Genomic DNA, 27,433 nt, shown 5'->3' with positions numbered 1-27,433 from the left:
TGCGAAGATTTCAAGCGCGATGTGGGAAACGTTTAAGCTTCTCCACGGATCGATGGATTGATGGCGATGACGCGATTTAATCCTAATAAAACAATGTGACTACTCGTGCGAGTCGCGTACATTGTACGAGTAATATATATTTCCAAACGAAAAAAAGATGAAATATAAGTGAAACATGAATACAGAAGATAAATAATTTATTAATTGTTAGTATAATAATCCAGTAATAGTCTTTTATTGTTTGCACGTATCGTGACTTTATAATTTGTAATTATTGAATATCATGATTATAACGATCGCAATAATTGTCGCGATGTAGACTTTGAAAAACGCAGACTATTAAAAACAGTTAAAAATATTATTAAAGTAATGAGTAATGACTAATGCATTATTCCTTTTTGCCACAGAACAAATTACTTAATTTTTTATAATACTTAATCTTTGAATTTTGTTCTGTAAAAGCTAAATATAAACAAAATAATCTCTGAAAATACTTGATCGCACATAAATATACATACTTTAATCAGGTATTATGTCTATTTTGTTACTAATTAGCAGGAGACAAAATGAGAATAAGAGACATTGTATTTGAAATATATCATTTATTTTATACGACATGAGAAATGGAACTCAGGTCTCGAAATAGAAGTTCTACAAATACGTTGTATAACATTTTAACTGCATCTTTACGTATTAAAAATAAAACAAGTATACGCACGATTACTCAATGAAATAATTCAAGATATTGACACCATTAATACGATTGGTTAAAAAGAAAGCGACCGTCTGTTCGCAGTTCAATATGGTGCTCCCCTTCTTAATCGTCGCGCCGCAGAAATCCTAAAAATATATAGCAATAAGACTAATGAAATAGATAAATAGAAATAACATAATTTATAATAATCATATAAATGTGTATAATAATAAAATGCACCCATATAAATTATATACATATAACGATTTAGAAATATACGTGCGCGTCGCGCAAAATTTAAATCGCGCGACAAACCGAGAAGTCGATCTGTCGCTCGGCGATCGCGAATTCGCGATTAATCGAAAGTCGTGCGCTACCGCGCGATAACTCGTGGCCCCGTTGGTGCTGATCGCAAACGGTAGACGTCAGTAGGCACAGAAAGCAAAAGAGACATCGGTGGCTCTTTTTTCCTCTCCGAGCGAACTCTCCGATTCCCGCGAGCCGATCGGAGTCGCCCCGAATCCCCGTCGCGTATAAACCGGGGCGCGGATTCGCTTAGCCGTCCATCTCCCTAACCTCCAAGACCCCCGGATTCTCCCCCGCGCAAAGATCATCCCTCTTTGAGAATCATCTCGAATCTCTCTCTTTCTCGCTCGCTCGCTCTCTCTCTCTTTTTCTCCCGTGGTTCCATTTATCTGTTCTCTCTGTTCTGCGCTTCGTTCTTCCATTTTCACTTCCCTATTTTTCTATCGCCTGTTTTTCCATCGCCTTTGAACTCCGTCTATCTGTCCGTCTGTCTCTCCTTCTCCTCTCACCCCTTCCCTCCCTGCGGAGTCTCTGACTCTGACGTATCGTATCGAAAAGTGTGTCCCTCCGCGGTGAGGAACCCGATCGTTCGGCCGACCACGCGACGTTTAAAGTTTAAAGGACACGGCGAGCGAGCGACGTTCGCTCCGCGGTAATCCGGACGATCCGAAGTATCCGGACCTTGACGGTGCCGAGTGGCGAGCACATCAGCGCGGGATACCCGTCCCGGCGGTGTGTCGCGTAGACGACGGCGGACAATTGGTGCGCGCGACGGCGGCGGCGACGGCGACGAGCTCAGCTTCCCGTCCCCGAGCGAAACAGGCAAAATTCCGACGATTTACGGTCTATGAGCGCCAAGAGTCAGGGGGACCCTGGAGAAGATCACGTTTCCAGGTGTCACGAGAGTTGGTTGCGTCCTTTAGCGTCGCCCGTAAATGAAAAAGGGGAGAAAAGAAACGAGAAAGAAGGAAACAAACGCTCGCTCTTCTTCGCGGGGGTGGAGGGAGGAGGAGGAGGAGGGATAACATTGTCGCGCGTTTGACAGCGATCTGAGCGATCTGCTCCGACGGCGACAAACCCCCGACGGTTCGAGTGACGGTCGTGACACGCTCGTGACGGACGCTCGGTTCGGAGAATCGCGATTCATTGAGGAAGTACGCGCGGATTTAAAGTCGACACGATCGGTGAATCGAGACAGTCTTGTGAAAAATTGTGCGCGGAGTAGGTTTTGCTTTCCGTCTTTCCCTCTCTTTCTCTCTCTCTGTCTCTCCTTCTCCCTTTCCGCCTCTCCGTCTCGCCACTCTCGCCTCATTCTCACTCGGCCGTACGGAAGATTTGTTTACAGCGACGTAGTACTTTACCTTCGTCACGCGAGATCGCGAGGCTGTCTATTATTAGCGCTTTTGTTTTGGTGCAACGACACCGATTCAACGATATATAATCCTCGTGACGAATCGGAACGAGTTTTTTTTTTACGATTTACGTTCGCGGGGACCGAAATTATTCGAGCGATCTTTGTTCTTCGAATCTCAAGCTATAGCTTATTACAAAGCTTATTGAGATGACTAGTCACTTTTGTATAGACATATAAGAATGACTGAACGTTCTTTAAGAAGAGTTGAACATACCTAGTATTTAGGCAGCTGTGTTATAAATAAAATATTTCCAGTCGTGCGGCAGAACGGCAGAACGTATCAAGGATCTTAGTTTACATATATTTTATGTTGTACTGTCATTTTTGTAGGGTAGGAGCGGAGAGCCCTTGCAGCGACATGAAGCGCGCAGCTGCGAAGAAGCTCATTGAACGTTACTTTTACCAACTCACGGACGGATGTGGGAATCCTCATTGTGACAATCAGCATTGTGCCTCCAGTGGCAAGGTATGACTTTAAGATTCATTCGTTTGTCTGTGGCAAGCTATGGGAGGATTTGAATAACGTTTTAGTCGTGTAAAACTTTGTTTGGTTCTTTGACAGGTAACTAATCTTACTCCAAATCAAGCGGCTGCTCAAGCGATACAATTATTCTCGCAAGAAGCGAGACTTTGCGATGGTACACAACCCAGTAAAGTCGCTCGGACTACCATAGAGCCTGGACAAACGTCGTTAGCTAAGAGTCTACCTGTAAAAAGCGTTAATTCGACGAGCTCCGATGAAGGTAGAAGCAAAACATCTGATTATTATATCGGCTTATGCGAGAATGTAAATGTCTGATTATTCATTGGATCGCAAAATAACACATTCCCGTTTCTCATTAGGAAAACAAGAGTCATATCTTACGGAAGCTAAACTTCTGGATATTATAGAAAAATGTAAAGCGGAAGATTCATATTCTTTGTTAATTCGTACTTTGGGAGAAGTGTTCTCTTGCGGAAAAGCGTTGAGTCTCAGTTTTCAAAAAACTGAGAAAAGTAATTCCCCACTGACGGCACTTCTCGAACGAGCACCAGACACTCTGTTCAGGCCACCTGCAGATTTGAATAAGGAAGCGGTACGATCTCTTCAAGGGGAAGATAAGGAAGAGGATAGCAGTGATCCATCGCCTACAGTTCCTAATAATGACGATACTAGTGTCGATTTACCATCGGTCCGTCGAGCTTTTGAAGCACTTTGGTCTTTGCCAGGTATGAAAAAATATTTTGTTCTCAATGCTGCTTTAACATCGATACTCTTTTTGCTGACTAAATTAAATACATATTTCTTTCTGTTTGATTAGGCGAGGTGTTCGAGTCAGCTCTGGTCAATGCACTAGTCACTTTGGCGGATGATATAGAACTGAATCTGAGAGTGTTTCGTATGGTACGCTGGGACAGTATGGATAGTTTGTTAAATGTATTTCTCATTGTTTTTGAAATTCCGATGCTCGGAAATAGCGAATACTTGGAATTGGCTCTCCATATGTTGTGTAAAGCGTTGAGCTGCGTGCCGGTATTGGCTCAAGCCAAGCTAGCACGCGTATGGGCCAAACATTGCAAGTCGCGGCTTCCAAGCCTTCTGCAAGCGCTTCAAGAACTCATAACTGTCAAGGTACATTCTCTCAACTTTGGTCGATAGCTTTTGTTTCACTTGCATATATCTCAAAATGACTTGTTTTTATTATTATTTATTTTCTGATCACACAGATTAATCTAATCACATTTGGTATCACATTGCAGGTAATCGGAGGATCCTTCACACGTGATTATTGCGTCCAAGATGCAGACACTATTACCGCACCTACGAAAGTTATGAAAATTCTGTATTATGCGAGTATGTTGGCCGGTGAATTAGATCCTCCTGAGCTGATATTAGGCGACGAGGGTGAATCGGCTAGTAGCGACAAAACTACTTCACGATCAACAATATCGGGCCAGATCCCTCAGGTATCGTCTCCGTCGATTGTCTTCGACCTGTGGTATACCTATTACGTTATTTTTCTTATGATAAATAAAAGCAATATACATTTCAGGACCCATTAGCGACGGAATTAGGAATTACCGCGTTGGATGCACGTAAACCTTTCATACCATTTACTGATTTTTACAACGAGCCACTTAGCGATGCTATAGAGATGGACAAAGATTTCGCTTATTACAAGAGCGAAGAGCCAATGAAATTTAGTTTCATGAATTATGCTTTCATACTTACGCCGGCCACTAAAACTTTGGGCTTGTATTATGATAATCGTATCAGAATGTATAGCGAACGACGTATGAGCTTTTTGCAAACCGTTGTCGGGCAACCTACTAATCCATATCTCAGATTGAAGGTTTGTTGGCTCAAAGACGAAGATGAAGATAATTAGCTTTGGAAGATTAGTAAATTTCATTATTTCTCGTTTAAACAGGTGCGAAGAGATCATTTGATAGACGACGCACTGGTGGAATTGGAAATGGTGGCAATGGAAAATCCGTCTGATTTAAAAAAGCAATTGGTTGTCGAATTCGAGGGAGAGCAAGGTGTCGACGAAGGCGGCGTATCTAAAGAATTCTTTCAATTAGTTGTCGAGGAGATATTTAATCCTGATTTTGGCATGTTTACCACTCAGGTGAGAATTTGTACGACAATGTAAGCTTACATAACTTTTTTTTCTGACCTTATTTCGTTTTTTCTGCTTTAGCGTGTTTACTACGCTTTTTATGTATGTTTGTGATTTAGTTTTATAAAACGTGGTCACTGTTTTATTTCAGGAAGATACGCAAATGACATGGTTCAATCCGACATCGTTTGAAAGTGACGCACAGTTCACATTAATAGGCATTGTTATCGGTTTAGCGATTTATAACAATGTAATTTTGGATGTACGTTTTCCAATGGTGGTTTATAGAAAATTGCTAGGCAGGAAAGGCGGTTTCCCAGATTTGGAAGACTGGAGTCCGACATTATATCGAACGATGAAAGAATTAATGGAATATACGGGAGATGACATGCCGGAGATATTTATGCAAACTTTCCGAGTTGGTTACAGGTATGTCTACGATAAGCCAATCGCGCACAAAAAATCTTATTGTATTCTCTCTATTGCATCTTTTCAATAGGGACGTATTTGGATCGTTATCGTTCCACGAGCTCAAGGAGAACGGCGATGAGCTCTATGTCACACAGGAAAACAAAAAAGAATTTGTCGATCTCTATGCGGATTTCCTGCTTAACAAATCCGTAGAGAGACAATTCAATGCCTTCAGACGTGGCTTCCAAATGGTTACGGATGAGAGCCCGCTGGCGTTGCTCTTCAGACCTGAAGAGATTGAACAGGTACAATCGTTGATAGGGCGTAAAAGACACGTTGTATCGAACGATTGTTCTAATAAAATTATTTGACGTGCGCGTAGCTCGTTTGCGGAAGCAAAATATTTGATTTTGCCGAGCTGGAGGCAGCTACGGAGTACGAAGGCGGTTACACTGTGGACAGCGAAGCGGTACGTAACTTTTGGCGCGTAGCGCACTCCTTACCACCGGAAAGTCAACGAAGGCTACTTCAGTTTACCACGGGTAGCGATCGAGTACCAGTCGGCGGTCTTTCGAGACTCAAGATGGTCATTGCCAGACACGGCCCCGATTCTGATAGGTAATGTTTGCATTCCACTGATTATATTTACACAACGTGCTCATTATTATCGTATATTTTCAGATTACCAATAGCACACACATGCTTCAATGTGTTATTGTTGCCAGATTACAGTACAATAGAAAAACTGCAAGATCGCTTATTGAAAGCAATCAATTATTCGAAAGGTTTTGGCATGTTATGAGCATGCTCCGTCGCTCCTCTTTCTTCCACCGTCTTTCGAATGAGAATTCGAAGTACACGATAAGACTCAATTACTTTTGTCATTTTATTCGTAGTTATATTATTCGGAGGTATTTATCGTAATAATCCAAAACCGTGCCAGTGCGCTTGAATATGGAAACGTTGCTTGTGCAATATGGATCATCAAAAGGCTCCTAACGTTCTAAAAATTCCAACGAATCAAAGATCGAATCCTTTGTACAAAAACAGATGTTCTTGAAAAATGCTTTGAAACTTGCACTACGCTGCAAGAATCGCTTGTACCATACTGTGTACTTTTTCTACTAAAATATAGGTAACGAAGATCGATTTCGTTGGCCATTCCGAAACGATTGAGGGAAGAAGTGCAAGAGACATTTCGAAACGCACGACTGCAATGATGAGTGTAAAAACCGAACGGGACTGCATTATAGAAATAAATATGTAACTTTAGCGAAACATAGTCAACATAAACAGGATGCGTTTCGGGAACTCGATAGTTATAATCATTATATGATTTTACTTCGAGATGTTATTTTATTTATAAATTATTTTCTCATTACCAACAAAGTGATTGTTTGTTGTGAATAATGATTTATATAACTTTTTCTATCAAAGAAATTTGTTATGGCATAAGTTATCACAACTTCTAATTCAATTTATGTATTTATATAATACAGACGAAATTTTAATCTGATAATTGGAATTTTATTTTATTTATAAAATACTTAATTGAATGTAGTATTTGTAGCAATGTGATTTATATAACAAAATTTAACTTTGATAATATTTAACTAGGTAAATGATCAATAAGAGTGAAATTAACATTGGTATAAAAAAATGTTCATTTTTATTTTATTGATTTGCGAATTTTAATTTAATATACCGTACAAGGTTTTAAAAAAAAATAAGAGAGGCTCTTATTGTACAAAATTGTAATTTCGTTTGGACATACTGTTTAGCTTCCTAAACGCATCTGATGCTGCAAAGCCGAAAACAACCCTTATACGAAACACACTGAGCTAATGTCACTCTGAACGGACTTTTTTTTGTAAAGTAAGGCGTGAGATAGTGGCGCTTTTGTATGTACTTTTCTTTCAATTTCTAACATTTTTCTCATGTATCTCGCGTCACAATGGTGATCAAGTAGTAACGAATAGAAATTCAATTTGTATAAACGTTTATAATAGGCAGCTGTTTAACGGCTGCCAGACATTGTCAGTCGTTTTATTGTTATTCACGTGACAATAAAGCTCTCAGAAAGAAATAATAGATATCTCCTACTCATTATTACTTTTGCAGAAAGTTGAGCGTTAAGTCGTGCAATTATCTCCTCTATTCTTTTCTTTCAGCAACTCTCTGTGAAAAAAAGATTTGTTTTTTTTTTTAACATATATATATATATATACCACATTGAGTTTGGCTCTGCCAACTTGAATGTTCGTACAGTGATTGAAAGGTTTATAAAAAATCAGTTTCCGGAATTATCTTCTATTCGCGTGTCACTGTCTACTATTGTTTCTTATTTAGCTTCTAAGTAAGTTAATGTGCTGCATCATCCCTCTCCCCCTATTCCCCTCACCTAGCCCCAGCAGACTTTTTTTCTTTCTCCGAAAATAAAGATTCATTTGAAATAAGTTAAAGTTTTTGATGTTTTCAGTCATTCAAGCAGCGGAAAAAACTTGCAAAAACAATAAAACAATAACGGAATCGTAAAGAATGAAAAAGATAGTAAAGAGAAATTTAAAGCAGAACTTAAGGTACGTAAATAAGAAAATAAATAAATTTATTCATTTATTTTATTATTTAATATAGGTATTTTACAAGAAACATCGCAGTCAAAAAAATAAATGAAAATAAGAAATACGAGAGATACAAAATACATAAATGAATAAATATATATAAATAAATTGTTAAAAAATATGAATTACAGGGTGATTCAGAACAAATTTTTAACTGTCATAACAATGTTTGAAATGTCATAACTCTTGTTTTAAAATTTTGTCCGAAGCTTCATTTTTCAAAGTCTTCTAATTTGTTTTTAATCACTCTGTATGAGTCAATCGAATGGGAATGGGACGACCAATCAGCGCTAATAGGCCTGCCTGTTCGCCGGAGTGTAAAAGGTTGCGGTCATTAATGGCGGTCATTAATGCCTTCTCATCTGAGATAGTGCAATTCTATAGTATAGTGCACGTTACATGCACTATAGAAATCTCAGATTCAAGTGAAAAGGCATTAATGACCGCGTGTACATATACATATACCATTCGAATGGAGGATACTTTAACTCCGGAACTCCAAAGTCTCCACAAGTCTCCTTATCTCTTATAAGAATACGTTTTCCTGACAATTTTGACAACTTTTCGACGCGCAACTTTAAATTACGGTGCACGAATGTCAAAAATGTGGATGCGCTGGATCCAGAAAGTTTTCAACTGGAAGTGAAAACTTATTCCGAAGCGAGTTATTTTTTAAATTAATTATTCAGCTAAGTTGCACATCGCATCTCTCTACCGATTTATAAGTATAATACAAATCGCAGACAATTGTTAATTTATTTACTTTTGTATCAGAGTGTACCGAGTCATCCTTATAAGGACAAATTCTCCGTCTCTTTCCGACTTATATCGATCTACCATTGAATGACTTATCTATGACTGCGATAACGTCGGTGTAGGAGGTACAGATGTCAGGTACAGAATTTTCCCCGGCTCTTCCACCTTCCACCATGGCAGAGATCAACCAACAGGAGTTCCCGCTGCTACGTGGAATGTTTCGCGCACCGTTGAATCCCACCTTCGATTTCAGTCACGATCTCTCGTATAAACGTGTTAAAAAAAGAGGTCATAAAATACGAAACAACGACGACAGTCAGCATTTCGATTTTGCCCGAATTGGAGTCAATTCTGACTTGGAGTAATCGGAGAGATTGCATCAGACGATCCTGCGACATTGTACTTTCAAAGGTAAGAGAACATTCTAGAAAAATTCGTTAGGTAGATGTGAGAAAAAATGTAAGAAATGTAAGAAAAAAAACATTTTACATTTTGTGAGAAATAAAAAAGTGGTATTATTTAATGTCGCGATCAAAATTTCTCTGAGATTTCGTAGTTCTCTTGTTTATAAATTATCATGCATGTTGAATAAATTTAATTAAATGGATGTTAAATACAGTCAATCATATAATAATAATAATAATAATATATATTTGTAAGATATCTGTAATATATATCCTTAGAAGTAAAGAATTGTATCTCCTATTATAAATTTAGAAAGAAAAAAAAACAGAATTTAAAAAGTTTATCTTGGTGAAAGTCATTCTAATACAACTTTTCTAGCCATTGTATCTTAGGAACTAGTAAAATAATAAACAATAAGACCTTTCATTATTAGACAATAAGCTCCTGGTATATTGGAAAAAATAAATTAACTCCATTTTAACAAACACCAGAAATATATACGATTCTTTACCTCTAAGTCTAAGGTATATATATATATATATATGCTTGTTTTCTTACATATTTTTTAAAACAAAATATTTTCTGTATTTTTCAATTATAGAATGGCTAAGTCGACAATTAATTCGTTACAAGAAATGTCAATTAAACAAGGATTTACTAAACTCCCTGATTACAAATTTACGGAGAAAAGGTTGGACGGAACTACCATACAATTTACATGTAATGTATTTTGTAATGTGTCTCTCTCTCGACAATTGAAAGCATGTGGTACAGGAACATCCAAAAAGGAAGCCAAGCATAATGCGGCAGAGAACATGCTATTACTGCTCGACACAAATCATGAAGCTCCACTGCCAATAGATAATTTGTCGTCATCTTCAGTTGCAAATATAACACATAGTCCTGAAAAAGTCTACGAGACGTCTTCGCCGAATGAAGAGTCAACCGTTGACCGTAATTACGTTGGATTGTTGCAAGTAAGTTTCATTAGTTGCTAAAATGTTATAGTTCAAAGACTAGTCGTCAAAGTACAATATAATTATAATCTTTGCTCTTTGCGCAGGAGTTTTGTCAGCAACAAAAGATACCGACGAGTAACATTATGTACAAGCTTATCTATGAGGAGGGACCAATTCACACGAAAACGTTCACGATGGAAGTTACCGTGGGGTCACTACGGGAGAGGGCTATGGCAAGGTGCAAGAAGGCTGCTAAGCAACAAGCTGCCAGAAAGTTGCTGCTGCGTGTGAATCCAAACGTAGATAATCCAATTATAGTTAATCTGAATATAGTTGATTCAAATACGCCTAACAGACTGGAAATGCTTGGAAAGGAAGCGCTTGGACAGGAGGAGGTGCTTGGAAAGGAGATGCTTGAGCTTGAGAATAATATACGAAAATTGGGTACAGGAATATTAGACTGCGTGACTAACAAGGAAACCATAGCGGAGTTGACAGAAAAAGCAAAATTGCTCTATGTTGAACGTACCAAAAAAAGCTACGGGATAATCGATCAGACAACCAATCCTCTTGCAATCAATAATTTGCACAATTTATTTGAGAAGAATTATTCCAGCAAGATTCAGGACAGCTTGAGAGAGAAAATGCGGATTATACAGAACAAATACACCGATCAAACAGATCTTTGGCAAATCAGATGTGATATCGAAAGTTCGTTGAATGTCAAGATACAACAAATCACTGTACATAGCAAAATGAAGGACCACATCATAATATACTTACGCTTGCCGTCCAATCCTTGTATCACGCAATTCGGCAAGGGTGAAACTAAATTTATAGCACAATCTCGTGCCATGTATAACCTTGTTACAGCTATTTTGATACTTCTGAATGTTTGAGAATTTTGCGCTTCTGGATGTGCTGACGAATTATAAAAATTTATAAATATTAGACGACGATTTATTCATGACATACATTATCTATGTATATATATTATTATATGTATGTTATAGCTATATATGCTTTTTATACTATTTATTATACGTGCAAATGAGAGATTATAACGAGATTTTAATGTAATTTCTTATTTAATCGAATTTTATAAGATAAGAGGACAATTGTAAAGCGTATATGTGTTTAATAAATTGTTGAGATTTACGTCAAACATCTATGGTGTTGTTACGAGGAGCAGAGCTCTCACAAGATTATCCGCGCACGCGCCGCTATCGTCTTGATCATCTGACACACCTATTGCTTGGCGCCAAACTTCGCCTTGTTTACTTCGTTTCGTTCGTCGTGCTCCTGTTCACGCTACGCCGTTTACGGAGCAGTAAACTGTTTGGGCGTTCGCGAAGTATCAATTGTTAGGGATACGTCAGTTAATTTATCGGAAAATGTCAGACACACGTGTTCTGGGCAAGCGATTAGGGCAACGCGTCAATCAAGAGGCGATCGTGCTTGGCAGAATCACGGAGGTATGTTTTTTTGTAGGTTAGGTTACTTCTTTTTGAAACGAAGGCGTCTTCAACCATACCTTTGGATTATCTAGCGCGGATACTAAAGTTTATAAAACTCTGTTGATCTTTTTCACAAAATTAAATATTGCTTGGATCTTCATCCAGTTTAATCAAAGCACAAATGTCTTTTGCTCCACGGAGATATGAAAGTATTTTAGGTTAGGTTAGTTTATAAGTTTCAGTGATCGCCGGTATTATTTTAATATTACGCCAGAACGAAGATCATTTTTATCGCATTTTATTGTAACAAATATTAATTATTAATTAAGCAATATTTTCATATATATCGTTAATATGTTTTCTAATGAAGTTAGACTCGAATAAATCTCTCGCCACTATTTTGTTTATAAAAAGTGACGGAAAATCAATTAAATTGAGACTCAATTACGGCCACTATTTCCAACGTCTGTTAACTGTAATCGATTGTTAACTTTTCAGAATCACCAACTTTTTATAGACTATTCTGAAGCTGTCGGTTAGAGTTTAACAAACGTTGGAAATAGTAGCCCATAATCTTATCTAATCCTTATTTAATCCTCTTTTATAAAATGACATTGTACTTAATAAAATCTTTTTTTACGTATTGATTTTTAAAACGCACGTCTGGGGCAATTTGCAGAAAAGCTCGGAAGGTAAGAGCGCAGAAATAACAACAACGGATGACGCTCGAGTTAACGTCACGTTTCTCGAGCCACTCACTCGAGCCAGCAACCTTTCAGACTACGTAGAGGTGCACGGTACAGTGAAGTCCAAGTCTACCATGTCCTGCAGTAGAGTTATATACTTCCCACCGGACATGAGTAAAGACTTTGGTGAGTAAAACGTTTTCTCTCTCTCGCTGTCTGGTTTATCTAGCAAAAGTGTTGACAACATCCTTAACAAAGGTATTTGCTGTAGATACAAACAGCTACAACACAATGATGAATATGCGCTGCGCAGTGGAAAAGGAGTTAGAGGGAGGGTTTTACGGAGATTAAGAAGACGAAGATTCAAGGAATTTGCATATACAAATTGTTTACTATGTTTCATTTCTTCTTACATTTTTCGTTTTTTACATTCTATTAGCTGATCTGGCATATTATCCCTACCATAAAAGTAACAAGGAATGCTGCAATGTAAAAGAAAAGCATTCAAACATGCATTCCCTCGTCTGTACATAAAGTCAATCCGGCGGGATCAGATAGTATACAAAACATGCGAAACCGTAGAACTGTAATAAATTATGTTACCTCAATAATACATATATATGTATAAGAATATTTGAACATTTTTGTCTATAATTATACCTATGTCACAGTTGCGTTACGCGTGTAATCCAAGGACGAGCAGCGACAATTGCAAGACGTTACAGGACATTCAGTGTGTTGTCTGAAATATATCGGGAACGGAGATATTAACAGATTTATCATAGCATGTCGCGCATTTGCATCTTTCCTCGAATATCAATCTATCCCGATATATTTATATCTAATCTGCGATATTGCATTACGTTTCAAGCTGGCATAAATACAATCTCGTATCCTTACCGAAACCACTGAGCTATATGTTCGCTGTGTCCACCGTGTTTACATGTTAGGCACCACGAGAACCAGCTGTTGAATTCCGTAAGTTTCGTATTGCATTCCTCGTTCCTGGTGCCACCGGGACTGGGAGCTGTTTGTAATCCGCTGACGGTGCCTATGTGCATCAAGCATATTGCGCACCGAGGCAAAGGTTTACGACAATTCGGGCATGCCGTCATCTATAATGATCGAAAAGGACATTGAGAAAAGAGATTTACCATTAAAAAAACCTAAGATGTGATAAACATATAAATTATGCGAAATTCCAATTAAAGAGCAGAACTGTGCCTTTAATTTGTTAGGAGTACTGCCTAATCTGCCGAATGGGACCCTCGTCCTGCTCAGCCCTTGCATGGAAGCTGATATGCTTTTGCCGCAGAAGTGACAAGATACATGTATCTGTTGCGGCGGTCTCTCCTGCGGCGTCGAGGACCTCATGGCGATGTCAAATTTGGCTCTTTGAAACCATAATTTCCACGCGTTCAAGAGGTGTCTGTAACTGCAACATTGACATACAAAATAAAAAACTTGATTATCCGATATTTATGAAAAAAACAGGGTGATGCATGACTCTATGTAAGAATGATTGATTTTATGATTTATAATTGGCGGGTTTAATTCCGATCTTTATTCCGAAATGCCTCGTTTTTGTAAAAAATGTTGGTTGGAAAGTTGAAGATTGTAAGTAAAGGAATGGTATGTGAATGGTGTGACTCGTTTCGGGAAACTATATTTCCAGAAGATATTTATGAGAGAAGCTTATATAATACCTTGTGATCCATACTTGAACTTGATTCTCTTGTAGTAACTTGGGCGGAAAAGCTCTGATAGCGATAAGAGTACAACTTTGAACATCCGAGGTGATTTCCAAATATTTACTCAATAACTGTATACTTTCCATACTCGCACCTAACTCGCGCGACAATAAATAAGCATATGTTATGATAAACGAGCACATAGTTAACGTAATATATTTATAACAATACAAAACATATTCGAATCACAACCTGTAACTAAGAAGCCCGCTAGATCTCCGTCTTCAATTACCTTCTGGGTCAGTTTTTTCAAGTACTCGTGCAGCTTATTATCCGATAAGAACATGAGAGCGAATGCTACTCGATCTTCGACAGCCATACCATTTTCGTTCTGCAACGTCGAGCTTGTTAAGCACCTGATATCCAATCTCATCAAATATCGAATCGTCTCGGGATATTTATTCATACTTACAAGTACGCTTTCATAGGACTCGTTATCCGCAGTCAAGAAACCGAACGTCGCTCTCAGATAAGGATCTGATAACTGGGATTTAGATTTCTGGCATGATTCTCTCCACAATGTAGTACGTTCTTCGGAGAAGCCTGACAATGCCATAGCCACCATATTTAGAATTGTCGTTTGCTTCTTGCTAGCACCTCGGTTTAAAATATCTATAGCCTGCCTTAAGCAGAGATTAAATACCGCGAACGCGGCTGCTTTCGCGTACGCGCCTTCCTTCTCGAGCTTCTCCAGATACGCATTATCATACGCCGTATTGGTTTCTCTGTCAAATCGTAAACCGCACAGAAGAAGACTCTTTTCTCTGTCCGGCGATCTGCGATCGAAATTATATTAAATGCGCGCAAATACCATGTTTTCTCAATATTTTTATGCACTCAAACAATCAACAATTACCTGTAAACCTTTGTCATATAACCAGAACCTATATCCGTCCACGGGCGATGGATCAGTTCAGTTTTCAAACCATTGACCGGATTTTGCTGATCCAATTTCAAAACTGTCCTATGTAAAAGTTGAAAGCATTATGTTTACATACATACATACTTCCAACTATAAAGTCTTGTAATTTTACCTCACACCAGGATGCTTATTATCGGGACTCTGTATAGTGCCGTCTTCTACTAAAGAACGACTCAGGTACAACCATTGCCATACATTTTTTAGAGTTTCGTTTTCAGCTATGTCGCCATTGTGAGCCAACTCCGGCTGTAACATACGCACGCACATACAATTATATACCAAGTAAATATAATTAAAACTAGGGATAAAGAAAAAGAAGCTGATACAAGCCAACGGCAAAATAAATGTCAATAAAGGGAATATTGAAATGTTTCCATTGGTTCTATTCACTTACAAGCAAGCCATATTCGAACATAGCACGCCTCTTGGTTAAAACTGAGATATCATCTAATTCCTTATAAACGCTATCTTCACTGTGTATGTATTTAAACGACTTGAAAGCGCAATTCCACATGAGACACGACCGAGCGGACCAGTTGAGCGTTATTCTCTCGGATACAGTATAATCGGTTACACCTGTGAAATAGAATAAGAACGCTTCAGTAATTTTGAATAACGTTACGCTCTAACGGATTATACTCTAAGATAAGATATCGTCAAATACCTAGCAGCGATATAGCCAACAATCGATTCTCATCGGTCGGATGCCATGAAAAACTTAGGGGGCTATGCCACGGTGGTAAAACCACTCTTTCCAAAACACCCGGCTCAGTGTCCTCTACCCCGCAGTACTGAATATCAAACAGATGCAGGCTGACTGCAAAATAAAAATAAATGCATTTTCGCTTTTAATTTTTCTTCTTGTCACCAGCTTACGTTTCAATATGTTTAACACAAATTTCGAGAGACCTATAAATAAATGTAATTACAGTTTACAATCATACATGCATTATACCTGAATCTTTTTGTAAAGTGCCAATTAGATTTCGTCTAGTGGGACACCACAACACCTTCGTGACCTGTCGTTGCGGCATTATTGTAACAATCGGTTTCTCGAAGCACCGAGTATCCCAGATTGTTATCAGGTTGTCGACGTGCGAAAGCAACTGATAATTATTATGGGGGTTTACCGATAGGTTATATATCGCTTTTGTAGGAGTAACGTTCACCACCTTTGCAGAATCTAAAAAAAATTCTCAAGAGTTATCGACAATTGAATAGTATGTTGGCAAAGATCGTATCCTTTTAAGCATACCTCTGAAATCGATAACTTTCAACTGCTTGTTATTAACACCGAGAGCCAGACATCTTGGCTCGTGTTTAAACCAAGCGGCGGAATGTACGGTTTCTGATATGCCGGCTTCTACTATCGGTCGCTCCGAGCCTTTCGGACAATGGTGCACGTCCCAGAGCAACACCGAGTGCTCCTTGCTATGTTTGTCCAGGCCCGACATGATCAGGTGGGTGTCCACAGGATTCCAGGCAACGACGTTGCACGACCGCATGTACTTTGGAACTGGAATTTTATCGAGATACAGAGATTAAGTGACATATCGTTGGAGAATATAATCTTGCTCGATAATGTAATATATAAATGATCCCTACAAAATTCTCTGCCGACCAGGCCCTGATAATCGAACTCTGGCACGCTGAAGGTACTCAGAACTATCTTTCCATTCGCGTGGCCACTGGCAACGATGTCCGGCTCCGGTTGCGGACATATGTCGACGCATTTCGCGTAGCTGTTAATGGTAATGGAGCAGACCAGCTCCGCTACGGAATGATCCGAAATCTGCAGATCTATTAGAAAGAACGCCCCACGTTATGTTAGCACCTTTTCAAGACAAGCGTGAACTTGGCATAATCTTTGAGACACAAAACTTACAAGTTTGCTCGTTCTCCCGTACGCTATTATCACGCGGACTGATCTCGTAGAGATTCAACATCGTGTCGCTGTCCCACGTGATGAATCGGTCCGAGTGAAAGGGGGACCACAGCACGTCCCATTTCGGGCGGCTCATCGTTTCCCTCTGCCTCGTTTATCACGCGTCTGTCACAAAGCTGCGGGACATCGCGACCATCGCGTTACTTCGCGCCCGCCGACATCGTCGGGCACCGAACGTCGAAACGTTTACGTTCAACTTGCACGGCACGTATCGCGATTGCACGTCCGTCGCGCAATATCCATCCAGCCTATCGACATACCAGGAAAACGTCCGCGTTATCCTCGACCACGTTTGTTATGATAATCCGTCCCTTGCGAAACATGCCCTTTGGATGTTTACGTTTATCATCTCTGATGCCTCCAGACACCTCCAGATGCCTCCCGCTCCCGACTTCATCTCCTCTCGCGGGAATTTAATCAAACTCTGCCCCCCTCGGGCCCCGCGCCACTTGCCGCTCACCGCAACAACTACCCAAGACAAAATAAACTAGATAGATAAACAACCGCGTCACAACGACCGCGTTCGTAAAACACGATCGATCGATCCGGCGCGAAATAATCGCTGAGTGGTGCTCGGAATTTATGAAAAACGACTTGTTCTTTACAGCTAGATTATTTCTATCTTTAAAACTTTTGATTTATTTTCTAATTGTTAGTTTAATTTATTTTTACATCATTCTCATTAATCTCTTCTTAAATTTACACTTTTTTAATAAAAATGATAATATTAATAAGTTTCATGTTTCCAAATAAACGAATATCTTGATATAAAAAAAATTAATGCGCGTTCCTAAACTTATAAAAAAGTGTGGAGGAGATTTATTGTGGCTGTGGGAGCTTTCCAGCAAGCGGACACAAGTCGACACAAGTATCGTTTTGTCCTGCGTTTGTCCTCCACCGGCCATCCACCGGAAGATCAGCGGATTATTATGTATTATATATTTTCATTAATTTATGGGATATCGTATTATATATTTACAAATTCTTCAATTTGTTTGCATTTTTGTCACGAACTTTGACTAATGTTATTACATTTGAATGTGGTGCGACATTCCGGACCACGCGTCTCCGCGTTCCGGACAAAGTTTGATTGGCTGTCCTATTCTTCTTGCAGCCGGTGCATGGGATGTCTTGAAATAGCGTCGACGGGACGAGACGGTTCCGCCGTTCCGGCGAGTCTCGGCGAAGTCGGGTCGTAAGATCTCAGGGTCGAGAAAACGAATGTCGACAGATCAGCAAGACCGCAAGTGCATACGTCATGTCGATGCATCTCGTACATACATCCTCTGTAAAAATACGAACCGATAGCGTACAACGGGACGGGACGCGACGCACATTGACGCACATGCCTCTCCCCGACCATCCCCGACGCCGGTCAGTCGCGTCGCGTTCGCTCGCGGCATGAGAAAGAAAGAGAGAGACTCGTTTAGCTTAATCCGCGCGAGCTGAGAATTCGGTTTCTGGAGTCGGGTAGCGGGCAAACACCGCAAACACCCAAGACTCGAGCATGTGACTTCCGCACGCGTGATAACTGCTCCGTCTTATCAGCGATCCCGAATCGATCTAGCTTTAAAGGCTTAAGACACCCCGTGCCGTTCGTCTAGTCAACAATTGATCTAAGAACAAAAGTAACCGAGTGTCGGCGCGAGGAAAAGGAGGAAGAACAACAGGCGGGAAGAGGATATATCCGAGGAGGAGGAAATATTAAGGAGTACACGTACACAGGTGAAGAGGTGGGTGACACACACATTTAAAGCTGCCATGCTTGCGCCCCACCGTGCCCTCCAGCCGTACGCACATTTTATAAGGACTGTACGCTCGTTGCAGTCGGCTAGTTACCACGGTGTCACGTCAACGTCGTCATCCCCGCTCGTCGTGCGAGAACCCGATCGTCATCGTCGTCACCTGCTGCGAAATTCGTCGTCGATAGAACAATTCGCGAGGACACTCGGCGCCTCGTTCGCGACAATGGCAAAAATAAAGGTAAATACGAAGTAAAACTGACTGCCCGCTTTTCATAATCGTACTGTCTCGTCTGAGACGTTTGGAGGGTGGAAGAAGAGATTTAAAACCGGTATTTCGCCGTTTCTTCGTCGCCTCGGGGAAAGGGCATGGGAAAGTGGACTTTACACCGATCACGTTACGTATAATCTGCACTCAAAGCTGCACGAATGTTATCGCTAATTGCAAAATTCTAGGAGAATACTAAGGAATAAATATTTAAATTCAAATCTAACAATATATGCATTATAGAATTTTCAAAAAGAGACGTGTTCTTTAATTAAATATTTTTATAAAGTAAAACTTATCTATTTAAAAAAACTGTCTAGAAAGAGAAGGATTTGTTAAGTACTCTTGTACTGATTCTCAAGTTATATTGCAAATACTTTGCAATTTTTAGGCAGGTCCAGTCGTCGACATTCTCGGTGATGAAATGACGCGCATCATATGGGATTCCATTAAGGAGAAACTCATCTTGCCCTACTTGGACATCGAGTTGCATACGTACGACTTGGGTATCGAGAATCGCGACGCCACCAACGACAAGGTGACGGTGGATTGCGCCGAGGCGATCAAACGTTACAACGTCGGCATCAAGTGTGCCACCATCACGCCCGACGAGAAACGCGTGGAGGAGTTCAAGCTGAAGCAGATGTGGAAGAGCCCGAACGGCACCATCAGGAACATCCTGGGCGGCACGGTGTTCCGCGAGGCGATCATCTGCAAGAACATACCGCGTCTGGTGGTCGGTTGGAAGGAGCCGATCATTATCGGCAGGCACGCGCATGCCGATCAGTACAAGGCCACGGATTTCGTGGTGCCGGGTCCCGGGAAGCTGGAGATCACGTGGACCGGCGAGTCCGGCGAGAAGATCCAGCACACCGTCCACGATTTCAAAGGTCCCGGCATCGCCCAGGCTCAATACAACACCGACGAGAGCATTCGCGCTTTCGCCCACAGCTCATTCCAGTACGCGTTATCGCGCACCTATCCGCTGTACCTTTCCACGAAGAACACGATCCTCAAGAAGTACGACGGTCGCTTCAAGGACATATTCCAGGAGATCTACGAAAAGGAATACAGACAGCAGTTCGAGGCGAAGGAGATATGGTACGAGCACCGGTTGATCGACGACATGGTGGCCTACGCCATGAAGTCTGACGGTGGTTTCGTATGGTCGTGCAAGAACTACGACGGTGACGTACAGTCGGACTCGGTGGCGCAGGGCTACGGCTCCTTGGGTATGATGACGTCGGTCCTCCTATGTCCGGACGGTCGCACGATCGAGGCCGAAGCCGCCCACGGTACCGTCACCCGTCACTACCGTCAGTACCAGAAGGGCAACGAGACGTCCACCAATCCGATCGCCTCTATTTTCGCGTGGACCCGCGGCTTGCTGCATCGCGCCAAGCTCGATGACAACGCGCGTCTGCGACACTTTGCCGAAACGTTGGAGAAGGTCTGCGTCGACACCATCGAGGCTGGTTTCCTCACCAAGGATCTCGCCATATGCATCAAGGGCATGAACAACGTCACCCGGTCCGATTACCTCGAAACGTTCGAGTTTATGAACAAGCTCGCTGAGAATCTGAAGAAACAGCTCAAGGCATGACTCGTCGACGTGGATGAAGAGTGTAGTCTACGAGCCAAGTATTAAGTCGTCGCGTTGTAATGAAAAGAAAGAAATATTTACGTGGTTGCGGGGGGGAAAAAAAAAGCTAGACTTCAAGCATATATTATATATAATTGCACGCATATAAGATTGTCGCTTACAGTTACGTCAAATCATCCTCGGATTCACGCTGCATAACGTGACCGCGTTTGATTTATCTTCGATTATCATTAATCAGACCATTCGTTTCGCAAAAGCGTCACGAACAGCCGCGTGCCTCATATTTTCCACGACGGCCGTGCAATAGATATGAAAGGCGCGATAATACTAACGAGATACTAGCTGATGATTGGACCACGTATTCAACTCGGTAAAACAATCGATGGTATGATGTAAATTATCGTTTATCGTGGCGTTCTAAAATTATAAATGTAGAATACATCGCGAGTGAACGAAGTAATTTAATGAGCAGATAAATTTAGCACACTGATTGATCAGAGAAAGCGAATAATACATATGAACAATTGTATAGATCTTTAAATAAATTTTTTTAAATCACAAGACTAAGTTAACATTATACATACACTAATTGAGATAACTTGTGAATCGTTCTACATTAAATGAGCATAATTCGGTAAAATGAAATCCTCGGGAGATTAAAAGGAAAACTTTTTGGTCGTGTAAGAGCAACTTCTCCTCTTTTTAAATCTTTACACTTTCTTGACATTACGATTTAATCGCATTTCCAAGGTGTATTATGCGTATAAATACTGAAACTTGCATCGGTATCAATACAGCATCGCATTTTTAAGAAGCCTTACAAAAAATTACATCGCGTGATCTGTCACGTGGCGAATAACAACTTCGTAACGTTTGCTATCAGTTATCAATTCTCGCGATTACTTAATTTCACCCACAGGGTGAACGAATGTTACGCTATAAACGTCGAGTTAGAAATTTTAATTTTGCGCAATCCAAGCAAAGAACGATGGAAAACATAATTATCTTCGACGTTTGAATAATTTATGGAGTTATATAGCGAGACATTTACATCGATTCCTGTCTTTACGTTATCGACAAGTTATGAAATGAGATCAGCTAATGAGATCACCAGTCTCTGATCGGATCTATTTGAATCTGTCAAAGTGAAAGGTCCTTGACACTTGTACGCTGATTAGGAATGACTTCGACCAAACTCCGATTAACTTATCAAATAATCATTTCAATTATTGGTTTCTTGTCATTTAAAAAGAAAAGATTAGAGACGATGAATTAATCGCCGATTAAGTTAATCGGGGTTCGAATCGAAGTCATCCTAAGAATAGTCTCCAACAATTAGAATAAATCAGAAGAGCGGTTGAAGTGCGGAGAAATTATAATTTTTAAAGCCTCAAAAGTGCACAAAAAGAATTGTATTATACAATTGATTGATTTAAATTTCTACAGTTTTTCTACGTATGAGTCAATCGTTACTTATTCATTGACTTTATTTCATTTATTTTAGCAAAGACTAGACTTTTTCTTTGGGAAGCAGATACAATCTTCCCAAGTCCTCCTAATTATCGCCGAAAGTCAAATCAGTCGAGTTAAATTAAATATACGGAGACGTAAAAAGACAAATGAACATTTCAACAGTGACTCGTTACTTTTTAACGTGGGTCTGTCAGTAAGACACACAGTCCTGCCTGCATTAATCAGCCTAATAAATCGCGGAGAATTCATTGACCTTTCGCGAAACCTTTCATAAAATATTCCTGCATTATGCGAGAGTTCGAGGTCCGAGCTCTCGTCTTACGTAATAATCAGTCGCGACTTTATAAACGTCGCGTCATAACGATCGGATGCGCGGGTACACCCGGTACGTTCAAAGTGCCCGCGTTTACACGCATCATCGGACGGTAAGCGAAACGCGCGTCGGTATAATCGCGAGTTACTTTATCAACATTGCGTTCCATTTTTATCCACCGATTTGATCCGCCATATGGAACTGGAGAGGTCTCCATTTTAGGGGAAAAAATTGTGCAACGATGTACCGGAAAGATATGATAAACGGGTAAACAATGCAGGCGGACAGAAAGGACAGCATTTGATTTAAGATGTTTACGCTATTCAGCCGTTTGTTATTTTTTTTGTTAAAACTAGGCCCTCGCCGTTTTACTTCTTCACGCACCGGATTACATAACCCGCTATTTATCTCCACGGATCTCTCTCTCCAGTCGCAGAAATGCAAATATTCCACCGTAGATCGGGTCTATTTAACAATGATAATTCGTCAAAGTGTATTCAGCGCTCGTACGTTAACCCGGTCAGCTTTGTTGAGTTGATCACCCGTCATTTCCAGTGAGCAAAAGTAAGCGGTTATACGCTAACAGTTTGTCAGCAGATTCGGGCAGAATATGTCGCGACGGATTTTGACATCAACCGTGTCCGCATTTAGGCATCGTGTTCAGCATGGCCTGTTGGTGTATTCGACGAATTGCCAGCAAGAGTTTTGTCGTAACATTTTGAATGGAATATCTCATTCGATTAAATAGTTACGAAATGGGATATTTTGCTTAATATTTCTATAAGTAATCAACCTATACTAAAACCAAGAAACGTTAAATCAATATCTCTAAATGTTGATTTTATGTTGTATTTGTTGAACATTTTCACTTGATATTTTTAAAAATGTTTCAAAAACTTTAAGCAGATAATATAATATAATTCCCTCGAATATTGCAAAATTGTGTTTTAGAAATATATTGAATCACTAAAGTCATTCGTAATATAATGTTGATACCTTACAAAAATTGCATATTATAAAATGGTATATACTATATAATATTGAATATCGTTGCAGTACCCTATTATTAATGACTTTTTATTTATTATTATACATTCTATTTTAACAAATTATTATATTTCTGTTTTATTATTACATATCTGCTGCAAAGCTTGTAGCAGGCACTGTGCAAAATCTGTTTTCGACATACTATAATTAAATATTTAATATTTGTATCGCGACAATGAAACAGTTATAACGTCTGTATTCCTCAGTCATCCCCAGACCCACTTTTGATAATCGCGAAAATTTAACCAGAGTTGGTCCTGGTTCTCCGACAGTATATTATTTGTTCGTTCATCCGCCGCGCATCCGACTTTGCTCCGATACTCCGACCTCGTCCTTCCCAATGGCGGCGTGCACGCGACGCTTCTCTTGAAGCAGGTAAGAGGCACGCGTTTGCGTAACGCCCTACTGCTTTACGCACGCACACTGACACATCGACGTTGTTATCGCGGCGCTCGTTGCCTCGGTGCTCGCGGTACCTCGCTCGAAAAGGTCGCCTCTTCCGACGCCACGTCGCGACGTGTCCGTCCGGTGACGTGTACTACGCTGTCTACCGTCCCGAAAGGAGAAGAAACCCAAATATCGGAACGGGAACATCCGCAACTTACGTAACCTTGAAGCCAAAGATAAATACCTCCCCCTCCCCCTCCCCCGCCCTCTTCTTTTCTATAAAAAGTAGCGTATTTTCCTGCTCGCTATTTTCGCGAAACGCTTCAATTGTTACCGCGATAATTACTCGACGTTTTAAATTATACTGCGGTACTGCGAACGATGACGTATAGCTCGCATTTTGTTCCTCCTACGAGGAAAATTGGAAGGGTTCCTCGCGAAAGAGTTTTATAGAAATATGTATCATTATCGGGTGTGGATGTGGGTTGCAGATCAGCTGCCGCATCCCAATTCCTATTTCGTCCGCTCGATCGCGTGGGACGTTTGTAATATTGAATACGATGGTAAATAAACGACGACTACCGTCGGCGACGCGTCGGCCGCTTCTCGCCGACCGAAATCACGGGCTCCGGTCGCTCCGGATTAGCCGGACACGCCTGGGACACCCTGTATACGAGCGCGCCTCGGAGCCGATATATCGGCGAGGCATATCGTGTCGATGCTTCCGCGGCTCGCGCAGGCTCGCGAGACCGAGAACTGCCGAGACGAACCGACGCACCGACGCGATTCCACCGGGACCGGAAAAGTAGGCGACCCTGAGAGCCTAGAAGCATCAGCAGCGGCGACGAGCGAGGAGACGCTCCTCCCGTGTCCGGAGTGCACGGAGTTCGCGAGGAAGGAAAAGACACGTAGTAGTAATAACTGCGCGAAACGACACGAGACGTGCATGACTAACAATAAGAATGATAGGTCTTCAGGTAGCGTCGCGGGGGACGGAAGAGAGGGTTCTCGGGACCCTCATGCGAAAATAGGATGTAGGAAAAAGACGGTGCAACTCCGGAACAAGATCAGAAGGGATTGAAATGGATCGTTTTGAAAAAAAAATAATAATAATAAAAGAAACATAATAGGTTTCAATACATCCGCTCGCGGACGACGAGAGTAGTTTCTTTTTCAGGCACTGCCCCAAGAGCGGGACTTCCGGTGAAGCAAGACGTAGGGAGAACAAGGGGGAAGAAGGAGAGGAACGACACGCGTCTTCCAGTGTCGGGACGGAAATGACGGAATCGGAATTGCAGATGGCGCCCAGGCTGCGCCACTTGGCCATCGTCAGCCATCGTCGCCGTCGCCGCTGTTGCTGATCGAGTCGGCCGGCGGCCCGCGGCCGACCGCAAGGGCGCGGCGAAGGGGAGGAGGAGGGACGGGGCTGCGCCTTCTGAGGCCTTCTCGTAGTCTTTCTGCTCCATCCGAGCTCCGAGCTCCAGTCCGACGGCTAGTGCTGACGCCGCCGGTGACGAAAGAACGATATTCGCGATCGAAAGCCGGCGCAATCGAGGAGAGAACGGAAGAGAGCTCGGCAAGAACGGGTTGGAGCGGGGCGACCGGCGAGGAAGACAGGGAGGGAAGAGAGATAGGTAGAGACGGAAAAAGAGGGATAGACATAATTGAGAGGTGGGGAAAGGGGAAGCTAAGAGGAAGAGAGCGGCTACGGCGTCGCGACGACAATCTTTTACGCGTATCGCCGTCGATACCCAGCTAGCAAAAGCCTCCAAAAGACGTCCTTTTAGAAACTTTTGCTAGCTGGGTACTTATTTGAGGCGGAATAATCGACAGACGAAACGCGACAGACGAACGAACAAATGAATGAATGGCCTCGACGATTAGTGCATGGATCCTCGAGAGGTGGGGGGGAGGGCTAGCTGCTCGATTGCTCGAGCGTCGATCATTGCTGTCATTGCTGATGACGCGACGGTAATTGCCGTCGTCGCTAACGCGGTCGCGTATCGCGTACGATACTACCGAGATAACCTACCGTGAGAAATATTTATCGCCGCGAACGGCGGCGCGGCGCAGGTGGGGCACGTAAGCCCACAATTATAAACGTCATCTCGGGACGGCGCGTCGCGCGCCGCTATTAATATCCCCGCGAATTGTTGACCCTCGTCGAAAATAAATTTGGGGGCATGTAGAAAACGCGCGGAAAGAGCGACACGTGGTTCTGGGAAAGCGAAAAATGGACGAGGGTCCGGCCCCGACTTCGAGGAACCGTGGCCTCGCAATATGGCTGCCTCCAATTGATTCCTTCGATTTCTTTTTTTGTACACGAACTTTCGCACGGGCTGCGCCCGTGGAAGAGGAGGAATGGATCGCGGAACGGCGAACGCAGGTGATCGACGGTGGAACCGTCCGCGTCGCCCGAGCGGATCGATCCGCGCCAGACAACGCGATACGCGTCGTCCGACGACGATTCCTGCTCCACGTCGATCTGACGAATGTGCGCGCGCCCATCGGGGTTTTCCAGCTCCAGGATTCATTCGCGCTCGCTGCTTTTCCTCGCTGCTCTCATCCGGACGTCGTGCCGGGACACGACGAAGCCAAAGTCGGTGACGGTGCGGGCACGTGACGCGGAATAACGCACCTCTCGTTTCTTTCGTCGATTAAAAGGGATTGCGCTCGTCGATCCCGGAAAACCGCGGCCCGCCTCTTTGGAAATTCCATGTCGATAATCTAACACGAGAACGCCATGCTGCTCAGCTGTATAGTCGCAGCTTACGTGTCAGATACCAAGTACGCGCCGTATCGTTACGTTCTTATTAAGACAAAAAAACAAACGTAGGTATCTTATCGCGAGGAGAAACGAGATTTGAAATATATCCGTTTATAATCAAACGATGAAGGCTGTTTTTGATATACGATACAGTAGATAAACAATTGCAGACTGTTGGGAGCCCAAACGAATGAAAAGACGCGTAATTAATTAAATTGCAAGATCCGAAATTATTGATTTATTCGAGGTTCTATCTAATTATTACTATAGAGTCTCTTCCACCACCTAAGAGATAATTGCGATAGGCGAGAAAAGCGGAAACAAACGCTAATAGGTAACTGGATCGGAAATTTGTAATATTCATAGGATAGAACAGTCGGAAATGTATCTACTAGACTGGCGCGAATATTCGGGTGATATATTATTTTGCTCTAGACCTCTAGAGTGCTCTCTATTCATCTTTCAGAGTAACTAAAGTAACTTGGAGGAGTATCTGAATAATTAACACGTTGACTGCTACGGTGGTCATTGGTGATCGGCGCAACTGAAATTTTGTAAAAAACTTGTAAGAAATAAACGCTACCTAATACAAAATTTTTAATGATATGAATATGTAGATAACGATGCAAAGTAGGAAGTGCGCTATCCATGAAGACGTATCTCATTTAATTGCACAGTATTTTATCATCTATGCCTATGATATTTTATCGTTACATATATTTATGATACTTTATCCTTCTATGCTTAATGAAAATTCTGTGGCGTATACATGGTAAAGCATATAAATCTTGTCGGACAGACGCGTGAGACGTGTTATAATAAAAAGCCAGTCTCGGGCGTCCGCCGGACCTCGCGTCATCGTCATTCCGGGTTCAATTCGCTTCGAACAAACCGGCGGATCGC

The 27,433-nt window shown here is 41.6% G+C and overlaps 5 protein-coding genes and 1 long non-coding RNA gene across 11 annotated transcripts; 4 read left to right on the top strand and 2 right to left on the bottom strand.

Moving 5' to 3' along the window:
• Positions 1-582: 582 nt before the first annotated feature.
• LOC139825314 (uncharacterized) lies at positions 583-1,404 on the bottom strand. The gene is made up of 2 exons (XR_011735508.1): positions 1,271-1,404; positions 583-840 (listed from the first exon to the last, which is right to left on the bottom strand). It is a non-coding gene; the product is annotated as an uncharacterized lncRNA (long non-coding RNA).
• On the top strand, positions 1,119-7,519 carry Ube3a (ubiquitin protein ligase E3A). 4 transcript variants are annotated; one of them, XM_071797923.1, is made up of 12 exons: positions 1,119-1,822; positions 2,745-2,880; positions 2,977-3,157; positions 3,258-3,623; positions 3,716-4,026; positions 4,155-4,361; positions 4,448-4,747; positions 4,826-5,026; positions 5,169-5,446; positions 5,517-5,733; positions 5,811-6,046; positions 6,110-7,519. In XM_071797923.1, the coding sequence occupies exons 2-12, from the start codon at positions 2,773-2,775 to the stop codon at positions 6,228-6,230; spliced, it is 2,526 nt and encodes an 841-aa protein (XP_071654024.1). In that variant the 5' UTR covers positions 1,119-1,822; positions 2,745-2,772; the 3' UTR covers positions 6,231-7,519. The 4 variants fall into 4 exon arrangements, with proteins under 4 accessions (XP_071654024.1, XP_071654022.1, XP_071654023.1 ...); XM_071797921.1 differs by having other exon boundaries at positions 1,119-1,894; XM_071797922.1 differs by having other exon boundaries at positions 1,119-1,905.
• A 1,044-nt stretch (positions 7,520-8,563) lies between these two features.
• LOC139825308 (uncharacterized) lies at positions 8,564-11,068 on the top strand. 2 transcript variants are annotated; one of them, XM_071797944.1, is made up of 4 exons: positions 8,582-8,709; positions 8,824-9,216; positions 9,812-10,187; positions 10,274-11,068. In XM_071797944.1, exons 3-4 carry the CDS (start codon positions 9,813-9,815, stop codon positions 11,066-11,068), a joined length of 1,170 nt encoding a protein of 389 aa, XP_071654045.1. In that variant the 5' UTR covers positions 8,582-8,709; positions 8,824-9,216; position 9,812. The 2 variants fall into 2 exon arrangements, with proteins under 2 accessions (XP_071654044.1, XP_071654045.1); XM_071797943.1 differs by having other exon boundaries at positions 8,564-9,216.
• A 352-nt stretch (positions 11,069-11,420) lies between these two features.
• Positions 11,421-12,945, top strand: LOC139825312 (uncharacterized). Its single transcript, XM_071797952.1, has 3 exons — positions 11,421-11,644; positions 12,306-12,498; positions 12,584-12,945. The coding sequence occupies exons 1-3, from the start codon at positions 11,564-11,566 to the stop codon at positions 12,661-12,663; spliced, it is 354 nt and encodes a 117-aa protein (XP_071654053.1). The 5' UTR covers positions 11,421-11,563; the 3' UTR covers positions 12,664-12,945.
• Mio (GATOR complex protein mio) lies at positions 12,684-18,081 on the bottom strand. The gene is made up of 16 exons (XM_071797925.1): positions 17,945-18,081; positions 16,871-17,398; positions 16,591-16,785; positions 16,241-16,501; positions 15,941-16,168; positions 15,650-15,802; positions 15,380-15,561; positions 15,098-15,231; positions 14,920-15,027; positions 14,476-14,839; positions 14,256-14,394; positions 14,019-14,157; positions 13,537-13,747; positions 13,213-13,427; positions 12,973-13,054; positions 12,684-12,896 (listed from the first exon to the last, which is right to left on the bottom strand). Exons 2-15 carry the CDS (start codon positions 17,004-17,006, stop codon positions 12,973-12,975), a joined length of 2,547 nt encoding a protein of 848 aa, XP_071654026.1. The 5' UTR covers positions 17,007-17,398; positions 17,945-18,081; the 3' UTR covers positions 12,684-12,896.
• Positions 18,082-18,390: 309 nt separating this feature from the next.
• Idh (isocitrate dehydrogenase [NADP] cytoplasmic) lies at positions 18,391-21,104 on the top strand. Of its 2 annotated transcripts, XM_071797931.1 has the most exons (3): positions 18,391-18,663; positions 18,758-18,913; positions 19,332-21,104. In XM_071797931.1, the coding sequence occupies exons 2-3, from the start codon at positions 18,899-18,901 to the stop codon at positions 20,541-20,543; spliced, it is 1,227 nt and encodes a 408-aa protein (XP_071654032.1). In that variant the 5' UTR covers positions 18,391-18,663; positions 18,758-18,898; the 3' UTR covers positions 20,544-21,104. The 2 variants fall into 2 exon arrangements, with proteins under 2 accessions (XP_071654032.1, XP_071654031.1); XM_071797930.1 differs by having other exon boundaries at positions 18,391-18,913.
• Positions 21,105-27,433: the final 6,329 nt, after the last annotated feature.

This window comes from Temnothorax longispinosus, chromosome 2 (assembly GCF_030848805.1).
Source record: "Temnothorax longispinosus isolate EJ_2023e chromosome 2, Tlon_JGU_v1, whole genome shotgun sequence".
In the NCBI taxonomy this organism is placed as follows: Eukaryota; Metazoa; Arthropoda; class Insecta; order Hymenoptera; family Formicidae; genus Temnothorax; species Temnothorax longispinosus.
The sequence above is the reverse complement of the archived record's forward strand: the minus strand, read 5'-3'. Positions and strand labels throughout refer to the sequence as shown.